The sequence below is a fragment of the Carcharhinus amblyrhynchos genome, chromosome 2 (genome assembly GCF_965287045.1).
Source record: "Carcharhinus amblyrhynchos chromosome 2, sCarAmb.v2.hapA, whole genome shotgun sequence".
Classification (NCBI taxonomy): domain Eukaryota; kingdom Metazoa; phylum Chordata; class Chondrichthyes; order Carcharhiniformes; family Carcharhinidae; genus Carcharhinus; species Carcharhinus amblyrhynchos.
Window position 1 is genome coordinate 79199666 of NC_137325.1, and position 12452 is coordinate 79212117.

At 42.2% G+C, this 12452-nt stretch overlaps 1 protein-coding gene across 1 annotated transcript in view; it reads left to right on the plus strand.

Moving 5' to 3' along the window:
- Positions 1-1712: 1712 nt before the first annotated feature.
- Positions 1713-12452, plus strand: part of LOC145355575 (serum paraoxonase/arylesterase 2-like) — a 44651-nt gene continuing 33911 nt past the window's right edge. The window contains exons 1-2 of the mRNA XM_080207829.1: positions 1713-1854; positions 7905-7975. Of these exons, the coding sequence (XP_080063955.1) occupies positions 1781-1854; positions 7905-7975 (145 nt within the window). The 5' untranslated portion in view covers positions 1713-1780. The remainder of the gene's footprint in view (positions 1855-7904; positions 7976-12452) is intronic.

Here is a 12452-nt window from a genome sequence, read left to right on the forward strand (position 1 = left end):
ATGTTGATAATTAACTAAATGAGTAGAACTGACAAATCCTGCATTGGGAATATTGACAATCTCATTCCTGTTTCTGTAAAAGATGCAGATCCCTAATTGAAATGTAATTTTCCAATGGTCCAGTTCTTTTGAACCACCCATTTGGATTGTCAGTCAAGATGAACTAAGTGCCCCATTGGAAAGGAGAACCACTATATACAGTATCAAAAATTAACAAGAATTTGAAAAAGCAAAATAACATTCCTTACTGTAAAAGCATCTATAGTATGTAAAAAGGACACATGCGACTAAGACAAACCAATGCCATTCCTGGCAAGCTCAGGACCAATTGTATTGTGGAATAGAGAAATGGCAGAGAAGTAAATGATTCCCTTGTGTCTGCTTCCATTGAGGAAGGTACAAGAAATCTCCCAGAACTAGAGACCCAAGGATTAGGGAGAATGAGGAACTGAAAGAAATTAATATTAGTAAGAAACTTGTACTGGTGAAATTAGACACTGAGGGTTAATCAGTACCCAGGACCAAATGATTGTTGAAAGATGTAGTTATGTAAATAGTGGATGCAGAGGTGGTCATCTTCCAAAATTATGAACGGTTAGAATGTTGCAAATGTCGACTCCACTATTTAAGAAGTTGGAGGGAGGGGATGACAGGAAACTACAGATCTGTTAGCCTTACTTCAGAAGTGGGGAAATGCTAGAATCTATTATAAAGGATGTGATGACCGGACATTTGGATAATAATGATCTGAGTAAGCATAATCAACATGGATTTATGAATGAGAAGTCATGTTTGACGAACCTATTGGAGTTATTTGAGAATGTTACTGCCAGAATTGTTAAAGAGGTAGATACAGTAAAGTTGGGTTTTCGTAAGGCTTTTGATAAAATCCCCCATAGGAGGTTTGTTAGCAAAATTAGATAGGCAGTAATATACTGGCGTGGGATAAGGATTGGCTGACAGTAACAAAATAAAGGATCGGAAATGAGTCATACTCTTGTAGACAGGGTGTGCCTAGTGGGGTATTGCAAAAATCAATAGTCAGGCTCCAACTGTTCATAATATCAATAAATGATTTGAATATGTAAAGCAGCTACAGGAGGACTTAGACAGACTTAATGGCTGGAGTTATACTGCCCTGCCCTCCATGGGAATTGCAGTAGGTGAGGGCCAGAACATGGAAAGGTCTGTTGACCTTGGGTGGGATTTTACGGTTTTGGGGCAAGCAAGGCCCAAGTAAGAACATGGCAGATGAAGTATAATATGGAAATAATGTGAGGGAGTCTTGAACTGTGGAACAAAATTTCAAAATAAGAGGAAGTACTTAGGACCAAGATAAGGAGAAAAAAATTCTGAGGGTTGTGAAAATACACTGAAGTGGGTGATCATGGCTAATCATATTAAGTGACTGAGGAGGCTTGACGGGCTGAATGGCCTGCTACTATATTCCTATCCAACCAATCACAAAATCGAGACGATGTAAGGTGGGGAATGGCCAACTGAAACTGAAGTTTGGATGTTCAAGTTCACCAGTGGGAGTTTGTGAGGATTGGAAGTTTCCTTGCCACTTTGTTGCATTTTCAGAGGAAAAGCAAATTCGTTTCCCTCAAGGCAGTAAACTAGTGTACACATGAAACACAACCAAGAGTAGTCAACGCCCCCTTTTAAAAATTATCTTCCGTGTTCAGGTTATCAGGTTCTTGAGGCGGTCTCTGTGCTGTCAATGTTGTAAACAACCACTGGAGCTCCTCACTGTTGCTGAGGGACATATAGCCTGGCCATGGGGAAGCTGTTGCTACTTGCTGTTTGTACAGGACTTCTCTCTGTGGTCACGTACCAATTCTGGGACTTATGGTGAGTTTTGCATCCTTTACAGTGTTAGACGCGAGTAGAAACAAATAGAAGGGAAGGCAGGGAAATGGCTTTTTTTTTCACGTTCCCACAATGTTCAGCTCAGAGGCAACCAGTGGGGGCTTTGTTTTTAAATGAGAAACATGACTCATGATTCAAAAATGTTGTGCAATCTATTGTTCCAATTGTACTTTAAAACTTGCGTCTGAAATTGCAATCAACTCACTTCTGGGTAGTGAGTAGGCTTCTGTTTTCATCTCTCCCTCACCCAGCTGCAATATCGTGTACAGTTCTGGGCAGCACACAATCCAAAAGATCTGAAAACAAGTAGAGTGTGCAAAAGATATTAAAGAATGGTTCAAGGGATGAAAAACTTCAGTTAAGAGGATAGATCAGAGAGCCTGGGGCTGTTCCCTTTGGAGAGAAAAAGACTAAATGAATATTTGATACAGATTTTCAAAATAACAAGGTGGCTGGACAGAGCAGATCAGAGAGAAACTCTACTGTTCATAAAAGGATCAAGAACCAGAGGGCACAAATTTAAAGTGATTTGCAAAAGGAGCAAATGTGAAGTGAGAAAAAACTTCACACAGTGGGTAGTTCATGTTTGGAATAAAACTGCCTGAAATTCTGGTGGAGGCAGATTCCACTGAGGCATTCAAAAAGGGCATTAGATTATTATTTGAATTGAAACAATGTGCAGGAATAGAAAGAAAGCAGGAGAATGGCACTAAATCATGATGCTCATTTGTAGAGTCGGCACAGACACAATGGGCCAAATGGCCTATTTCTGCGCCATAACAATTCTTTGATTCCGAGAGTAGGGATTGGAGGGCTCAGCGAGGGGGAAATTGGGTGACTCATTGTGAGAGAAGGGGAGAAGAGAGATTTGCGAGGGGGTGGGTATGAGAGCCATGAGAACAAGATGTTGTTTGAACTACAGGACTTTTAAACAGAAAGCACAGAGCTTCTTTCATTCTTTCTTGGTACAGGAATCGGGCCTCGAAAACCAGTCATTAGGCTATCTCCACCATTCGAAACACAAGGATATCAAGGGGTCTTACAGCATTAACACTCAGATAGAGCTCTTTGGCAGCCATTGCTGCCTCAGGTCTCGCTGGCTTTAATTCAGCATCCCACATTGTGAATCGTGGTCTGGGAGGCCCTGTCCCAAAGATTGCAGGGTGGTAACAACTAAAAGCTACATCCTATCTGTTGCTGGAGACCAGCTTAAAGCCCAAGTGTATTGAGTGTTTTAAGATCCAGGTGAGTACGTTGAAGTAGTGAGGGGAACAGGCCTGACTCCTGGAACTCCCAAGGTCGGTACTACTGTGCAGAAAGCTGGAGACAGATAAACAATGAGTAATCAGTGGAAACTGAAATAACTCTAAGTCTTAACTATGACATAAATGTGACAGCATTGTTACAATGAGTGTCACAATAACTATATGTATACCTAGGGCTTTTTAAAAATACTCTTTCATGGGATGTCAACATTGCTGGCTGGGCCAGCATTTGTTGCCCGGGCCAGCATTTCTTGCCCATCCCTAAAAGATGGTGATGAGCACTTACTTAAATAGCTGTAGTCCATGTGATGTAGGTACACCCACATAGCTGTCAGAAAGGAATTCCAGAATTTGGCCCAGTGACGGTGAAGGAATGGCGATATAAGTTCCAAGTCAGAATAGTAAGTATCTTGGAAAGGAACCTGCAGGTCTTGGCGTTCTCATGCAGATTGAATCTGCTTCCTTTTCCTTCTAGGTGGTAAGAGGTCACGGCCATTTAGGACTGAGATGAGGAGTTATTTATTTACTCAGGGCCCAGTGAATCTTTGAAATTGTCTACCCCAGAGGGCTGTGGAAGCTCAATCATTGAGCATGTTCAAGACAGAAATCGATAGATTCCTGATATTAATGACATCAAGGGAAGTGTGGAAAAGTGGCATTGAGGTGGATGATCATCCTTGAGCTAATTGAGTTGCAGGGCAGGATTGACTTGCTGAATGGCCTATTCCTGTTCCAAAAGATACTGTCAGAGGAGGTTTGCTGTGCAACATCTACTAGATGTTGCACAACAAACTATTTAAGTGCTGCCACTGTGTATCAGTGGTAGAGGGAGTGAATGTTGAAGGGGTGCCAATCAAATAGGCTGCTTTGTCCAGCATGAGGTCACGCCTTGAGTGTTCTTGGAGCTGCATTCATAATGGAAAATGAGGAGTATTCCATTACACTTCCATAACATGTGCCTTCTAGATAGTGGACACGATTTGGGAAGTCAGATGAACTATTCGCTATAGAATTCCCAACATTTAACCTGCTCTTGTAGCCATTGTATTTATGTATTTATGGTTCAGTTAAATTTCTAGTCAATTGCAGCCCCTAGCATGTTGATATTGGGGGATTCAGCAATGGTAATGCCATTGAACATCAAGATTCTCTCTTTGTAGCAAGTACCATTCACGGTCCAACAATCAGCCCCAGCCTGAATGTTGTCTAAGTCTTGCTGCATGTGGACACAAAGTGTATCTGAGCAGTCACAAACGAGACTGAACATTTCATAATCATCAGCAAATATCTCCATTCAGCAGGTTATTGTTGCACAAGTGTCACTTGATAGCACTGTAAATTATGTCATCTATCACTTTGCTTAAGAGTATACTGTTGAGATGGTAATTGACTGGATTGCATTTGTCCTGTTTTTTGTGGACATGGCACAACTGGGCAATTTTCCAATCTTTTTCAGTGGATGCCAGTGTTGCAGCTGTACTTGACTAGGAGCATTGCCAGAAACTGGCGTCTATGATAGTAGGGACTTCAGGAAGAAGCTGAGATGGATCATCCATTTGGAACGTCTGGTTGAAGATGATTACAAATGTTTCAGCCTGTCTTTTGCACTGACATGTTGGGGTCTGCCACCATTGAGGATGAAGGTGTTTGCAAAGCCTCTCCTTTGATTAGTTGTTTAATTGCCCACCACCATTAATGACTGGACATGGTAGAACTGTAGAACATTGATTTGTTGGTTATGAGATCACTTAGTAGAAGGAGCTCGCAAAAGTCAGTTGTTTAACATGCATGTTAACTGTGTTGTAACTCCAACAGGTTGATATCTCATTTTTAAGTACGTCTGCTATGCCAGGCATGCCCTCCTGCACTCTTCATTGAACCAAGATCGGTCCACTGGCCTGGTGATCCTAGTAAAGTTTAGGATATGCTGGACCCTGAGATTATAGATGATAGTTAAATGCAATTCTGCTGATGATTGTTCACAGCACCTGATGAAGCTGTAGAAAATGTATCACAGCTGGAATCATTTCCCCAGTAATACAAACAAATATGCTGCAAATGTGGGAAGCATGTGAATATTTTTGATGAAGATAGGTTTCAAGTGCAAACTTTTTTTAAAAAAGAGATTTGAAACAAAAGTCAATGAATAACGATAGTTATTAAGAGAGGTGGGACGAGCAGGAAGTGAGATGAGTAAGGCAGGTTTTGGAATGAGTGGAAGCTAATGGGTTTGTAAGTGAGATGTTTATTTGAAATAAATGGTCTTCTCGGCCTTTTGGCTAAGATCAAGTGTAGTGTCGACATGCTGTACTTGGTTGAACTCATTAGGTTACATTTCAGCTTTATTTGAAGCAATTTTTAAAAGCAGCATCTGGGCCTTTTGGCTAAGATGCAAATGAGATCAAGCCTTGGAGGTAGAGCTATGTCTACTCCAATCAGCTTGGATCATGTAGATCAAGCCCAAAACAGGTGGTGAGAACCCTGTCTTGTCAGCTTGGATCAGGAATGTCTCAACTTGTTGAGACTCTGAATTGGACTTGATTGGACTGAATTGGAATAAAAGCAAAAAAAATTAGAATAAATTAACATCAAAATATTGCTGAACAGAGAGACATGTTGTCAAAGCTTTACATCTGAACTCATCAGGACAAATGCAAGAATGCCAAATTTCAAACAATCACAAAACTGGGCAGCACAGTGGTTAGCACTGCTGCCTTACACTGCCAGGGACCCAGATTTGATTCCTGACTTGGGTCATTGTGCAGACTCCACGCAGACATTCTCCCTGCGTCTGTATGGGTTTCCTTCTGGTGCACCGGTTTCTTCCCACAGTCTGAAAGATGTGCTGGTTAGATGCGTTGACCTGAACAGGCACTGAAGTGTGGTGACTAGGGGAATTTCACAGTAACTTCATTGCAGTGTTAATGTAAACCTTACTTGCGACTAATAAATAAACTTTAACTTTAGTTTAAACTACATGAGAAAGTGGCACTGATTGGTAAGTTGACTCTGATTAGCTGGGGTGTTGCCATGGGGAAACTATAGGTTTCCCAAGTTCCTGGGTAATTGAAATGCCACAAGGCTTGAACGTTTGTTTGCAGATAATGGGTCCTGCATATGAATTGATGTCACTTCTAACAAGCATAAATGAGCTATGTTATTGCTCAACTGATTACCTTGAATTGTTCTTTAGCATAGCTACCAGCACACGCAAGATTGTTCAGATTCACATCCAATAGGAGGTGTTTTGCTTTGGGTTTTCCAAGTGTGGGCTGGTTTGAGTACAGTTTGTACTCTGCCTATATACTTGAGCTACATTGGTTATAACAAAAAGAGCATGAGTTTGCATGTTGACTTGTTTAGTAATATACTCAATATTTGCTCTATCTTGTTTAAACTTTGGGAAAAACAAGTCACTGTTGCATGGATAGAATCTAAAACATGACCTGCATTTGGCAACTATGTAGTGTGCTTATTTGCTCTTGGGTACAAATTCTATTAGTTCAGCTGCTATATTGTAAATGGAAGTATTAAGAGGGAGAATTACTAACTTTAAATACCTTAATCTCAGCTGCTTCCACCTGACCAGTATCAGTTAAGTAATTTGTATATTCTATATGTTATTAGTGAATGAGAGATAAAGTTACACCTTTTAGGTTTTTGCATTATACACTCATTTCATGTCTTCTAAAGTCACCGATTAAAGTTACCTATTAATAATTAATGGTTTAGTCGAGGGATCATAACCAAGAACCACCATATACAATAACCACGATATACAATACTAAAACTGTCACATGCAATCATCTTTCATGGAAGGTGGATTGATAGGCACTATTGTCAAGAAAAGGCACATAAAATGGAATCTGGCTTATTTGATCTATACCATGCACTCTGTTACAATCCCTGTAGAGACCAATAGCTTTAAAAAAAAATTCAAGGGGTGTCCGTGATGTAAGCACACAAGTGGCTGCATTTTTGTGAGTTCTGGTGCTACTCATCTTTTAAATTCTTTTTTTTATCCCGATGCAGAACTCATAATATTATTTGATCCTGATGTTTAGAATCTGTGCTGTGTTCCTGAAAGACCCTGGTTAAACTTTGGTGATGGAAGAAAATGTTTCCATCTCTAACCTCATCATCATGGTGACATGAATCACCCGGGACTCATATCCAATTAACTATTGTAGACAAATATATTTAGTGTCTGAAAGACTTGACTAGAAATGTAGTTGTTCTATCTAAGGGGGAAGATTTTCAATGTGCTGCAAGAAACTTACTTTCATTCAAAATTTTTAAAAAGCTGGCCGTTTCATAGTGAGCAGCTGATCTGCAATGCTAGTTTTATGCCAATGCAGTAACTTGAAAATCCACTCCAATTGGGGTGGTGCGGTAGCACAGTGGTTAGCACTGCAACTTCACAGCTCCAAGGTCCTGGGTTCGATTCCTGGCTCGGGTCACACTCTGTGTGGAGTTTGCACATTCTCCTCGTGTCTGCGTGGGTTTCCTTCGGGTACTCTGGTTTCCTCCCACAGTCCAAAGATGTGTGGGTTAGGTTGATTGGCCATGCTAAGAAATTGCCCCTTAGTGTCCAGGGATGCATAGGTTAGAGGAATTAGTAGGGATATGGGGGTAGGGCCTGGGTGGGATTGTGTTCAATGCAGACTCGATGGGCCGAAGGGCCTCTTTCTGCACTGTAGAGTTCTACGGCCTTTCTATAGGTGTTAACAGACTGTTAAATTGATGTTGGTTTTCATTGCTTTGCAGCAACAGGTTGGGTGTATTCAGAGAACTTGTTGCAGTTCAGCCTGGCAATTGCCGTCTGATCAAAGGAATTGGTATGTACTTCTAATATTTACTTCCAACTGTAAAAAAAGAATCTGTGAAAATTGAAAGATAAAAGATCAAACGCAGATTATGTCAAGATTTGGCTTCAAGGGTCTCATATATATATATATATAATGTAGCAGTAGTTACCAATAACTGTTTTGAAAAGACTGTTCCTGAGCAGCATCTGTCAGATAGTAGTACACAGTGGAAAATAAAGGAGCAAAGGCCATGTACGGGAATAAGTTAGCAGACAACATAATAAAAGGTGGGTGGGGCTGATTAGGGAGCAAATGGAGCTGGTCTTGTGGCGAAAGGGCATAGCAAAGTGAACACATTTCGCTTATCTTGAGTAGTGAATGGTGTCACTGTTTGTGTAAAGAAAGGAAATGCTAGAGAAATTGGATTCGATTCAGGAGTTAATTAAAGTTAGTACTGTCCAAATCCAGATAAGATACATCCTAGATTGCTGAGGGAAGCAAAGATGGAGATATCTGCCCACAATCTTTTAATCCTGCTTGGACACGGGACTGATACTATAAGGAAAAACCTGTTTATCAAAAAGACAATAGCCTGTTTCTTAAAAAAAGACAAAAAGCCAGTCAGGCTGCCGTCAGTGATAAACAGAAGTTTAGACAATAAACTGAGAGAAAATTGTCACTTAAAAAAAATGTAAGCTATTAAATGACAGCCAACATGGGTTTATTAAAGTTAACTTGTGTTGGACTACTCTGAGGTTTTTTGAAAGGGTGCATTAGCCACGCTAAATTCTCCCTCAGTGTACCTGAACAGGTGCCGGAATGTGACGACTAAGGAATTCTCACAGTAACTTCATTTTATTGCTAATGTAAGCCTACCTGTGACCAATAAATACATTTTTAAAAAAATGGGTTTCTTAAAGTTGTGTTTGACTATCCTGAGATTTTTTCATTTGAGGTTAGAGTGTTCATAAAAGTAGTGAGATTGATGCACATATGGGGCCCAATTTTACCAACAATTTGTGCCCATTTTCGGGTGCAAAGACACAGTAAATTCGGGTGTCGGGCCTTTAACACGATCTACACCCGAATCCGAGCAAATCGCGACTTTACTGACACCCAATTCAGGCACAGATCCGGTCTGCACCAGAATCGGGCGGCCCGATGATTTAAATGCATTAGCATGTATTTAAATCGATTTAATGAACCGCGTGCCCAACTCTACCACCAACTCCCACTTTACCTCCTTCTGGTGCATTTTGGATCCGTGCTCTAAGCAACCTGCAAAATAAAAATCTGAAGTGAATTTCTATTCTGCAGGGGAACCTCCGAAGCTTTCTCTTCCCTTGTGAAGTCAGTCTGCAGCCACCATCCTTCTGGACCATTCTTCTCAGAGCACCCCGATATCCAGGCCATGCCCCCCAGCAGTGGCAATCCCTTCACCCTGTCACCCTGGCAGTCACCCCTCCCCCCCCATTACCACCCCAGCAGACCAATGCCCCCCTTCCCTGGAGGCAGACCCGCACCCACCTCCCTCCCCCCCCCCACCCCACTAGAGCACCCCATCGCCTGGGATCAGAATGCCCCCCCGGGAGGCAGGACCCCCTCGGCAGACCACACCCCCAACCTGCCTTGATCGCTGGTCTCCATCCTTCTCGACAATCTTCAGTCGTTCGAGAACCTGCAGCACCTTCCCGGCCACAGACTTGGAGCCACGGCTAAAGTGACCAGGCTTCTCACTGTTCCGCTGGAGGAGGGTTGGGGGGGGTGGGTTGGTTTGGGTGGGGGGGGGGGGGGGGGGAAGGGGGGGGAGGGTGAGGATGGATCTCTGGTTGTGGTGGGGGGCAAGATGTAAACCATTCCAGGCACATAAACCATTCATTATATTTACTGTTAAAGGATAGGAACTGAAACATTTGGATGTTTTAATTCCTCTCCTTTAATAGTTAAGAGCATTTTTTTTCAAAACATTGTTACATTTTAGAAAGTTAATAAACTAATTTTCCTGCATAAAGTACCATTACATTCATTTGATCTAAAATATTAAACTTCGGATGCTGTTTAAGTATATCCTAGTTGTTCCTGGTAGAATTTTCTTCTAAAGAACTGTTGCTTCAGGATATAAGCTACAAGTACTGGGTTTGTTATATATTTATTTTACAATATATTGATGGGGAGACGCCTTTGTGACAATAGGATATGGATGTACTTTGTCCTGTGTGGTCAAAGATTCTCAGAAATGCAAATTTTATTTTTCACTTGAGGCCTGCAAGTAGACACAATCAGTCCAAAATAACTCAAGCAGCTCACATTCATTACTGAGACAAAAGTAGACAGTTGAAATATAAGTAAGTATAATCTTTTGGCAAAAGCTTTTAGTTTAATAGCGTTATCAGATTGTTAGAACAATATTTTCTGTAACAAGAGCAAGTATAATTATTGCCAACTCTTGCTCGTGTCAGAGAGCCGCGCTCTCTGGGCCCAGTTTTACCAAAAATTCACACCTGTTTTCAGGTGCGAAATTGCGGTAACTTCGGATGTTGGGCCTTTAATGCGATCTGCACCCAAATCTTTTACCGATACCCGATTTGGGCGCGGATCTGGTCCGCACCCAGTACTTGTAGCATACATCCTGAAGCAACAGTTCTTTAGAAGAAAATTCTAGTACCAGGAACATCTAGGATATACTTAAACAGCGTCAGAAGTTTAATATTTTAGATCAAATGAATGTAATGGTAGCATGCATGTAAATTGATTTAATGAAACTTTACCACCAAATCCCACTTTGCCATCTTCTAGTCCATTCCGAATTTGCGCTGTAAGCGACCTGCAAAATAAAATTCCAAAGCCGATTTTTATTTTGCAGAGGAATCTCTGAAGCAGCTACAGAGCCTGCAACACCTCTCTAACCCAGATCATCCACTGGAGGGGGAGGGGGGGGGACAGGTCAGAGCATCCTCTGGGGTGGGGGGGGAGTGGTGGGGGCGGCAGGGGGAGGAGGAGGTGGGTCAGATGTATCTTGGGGGGGGGGGGGAGGCGCGAGAGGGCTGATTGTTGTCGACAGTGGTGGGGGGGAGGCCCAATCATTCACTGTTGGTGGGGCGGGGGGGAAAACAAATCTCTGGTGGGGGGGAAAGAGGGGGCCCGCTGCCACTCTGCGGGTGATCAGTGGGGGGTTGGCAGGGGTGTCTGCGGCCATTCTGCGGGCGATCCCTCCTCCCGGAATGGACGTGCGGCCATTCCGGGAGAAGGGATTAATTCCTCCAGTGGGGAGGAGGAGGAGGAATTAATCCCCCCCCAAGCCGAGGATGATCTGGGTCAGGGAGCCACTCTCTCTGCTTTTACTTTCTTTCCTGACCTGGGCATGCTGCTTCAGATTTTTTTTCTAACTGCGCATGCGCGATTCAGAGCTCCGATCATTCCAGCAGCGCTAAGCCCCGCCTACTGCGTGGATTGGACCGGAGCCAGCAAAAAGCGTATGGGCGCGCTGCAAAGTGGATTCCGGGCTCGGATCTGTATTACGCCCGGATCCAGCCCTTAGACTCCAAATGGTAAAATCGGGCCCATGGTCTTTGAAATGACATTTGATTAAGCATCGCATAGTAATAGACTTGTTAGCAAAATTGAAACCCACAAGATTCAAGGGGAAGTGACAACAGGAATATGAAACTGGCTATGAGACAGAAAACAGAATAATAGTGAATGTTTTGCTTTGGAATGGAGTGTAGAATACAATGGACCAGTATTAGGAGTACTTCCTTTATAACCTGGATTGGAGTATTTAGGGCATTGTTTCAAAGTTATCCAATGACATAAAACTTGACAATGTTTTGAACTTGAGGAGGATTATAACAGTCTTCAGAATGATGAAATGGGCAGACACAAGGCAGATGTAATTTTAATGAATGGAAGTATGAAGTATTTCATTTTGGAAGGAAGAATTGAGAGAAGAAATTTAAATCAAAGACCCGAATTGCACATAAAAATGCAGGCTGGAATTTTACCGACCCGCCCCACCATGGGATTTGGAATGGGTGAGGGATGGAGCATGGGCAGGCCCGTTAACCTTGGGCAGCATTTTATGATTTTGGGACAAGCAAGACTGTAAAATCCCGCCCATTATATAAAGTGGCAGACCAAATTGAGATGATTAGATCCCAGGCTTTATCAAAAAAAGCTTGGTGTGGGATGGGGTGGGGTGGGGTGGGAAGCAAGGATATTGTGCTAAGCTTTTATAAACTATTGGCTATGGTGAAAGATTGTGCCCAATTCTGGGTGCTATACTATAGGAAGAATATATAGACCTTACGCAGGATGCAGAGTAGATTTCTATAATGATTGCAGGTATAAGTGACTTCAGTTATGTGCAGAAACTAGGGGAGTTGGAGTTGCTGACTTTGAATTAGGACAGTTAAGGGGAAAGAAAAATGGTTCTTCCTACTGCCTCAATCATAACCCTCTATTTTGAATATTTTTTATTTGGCCTCCATTTAAACTTTTTCTGAGGAGA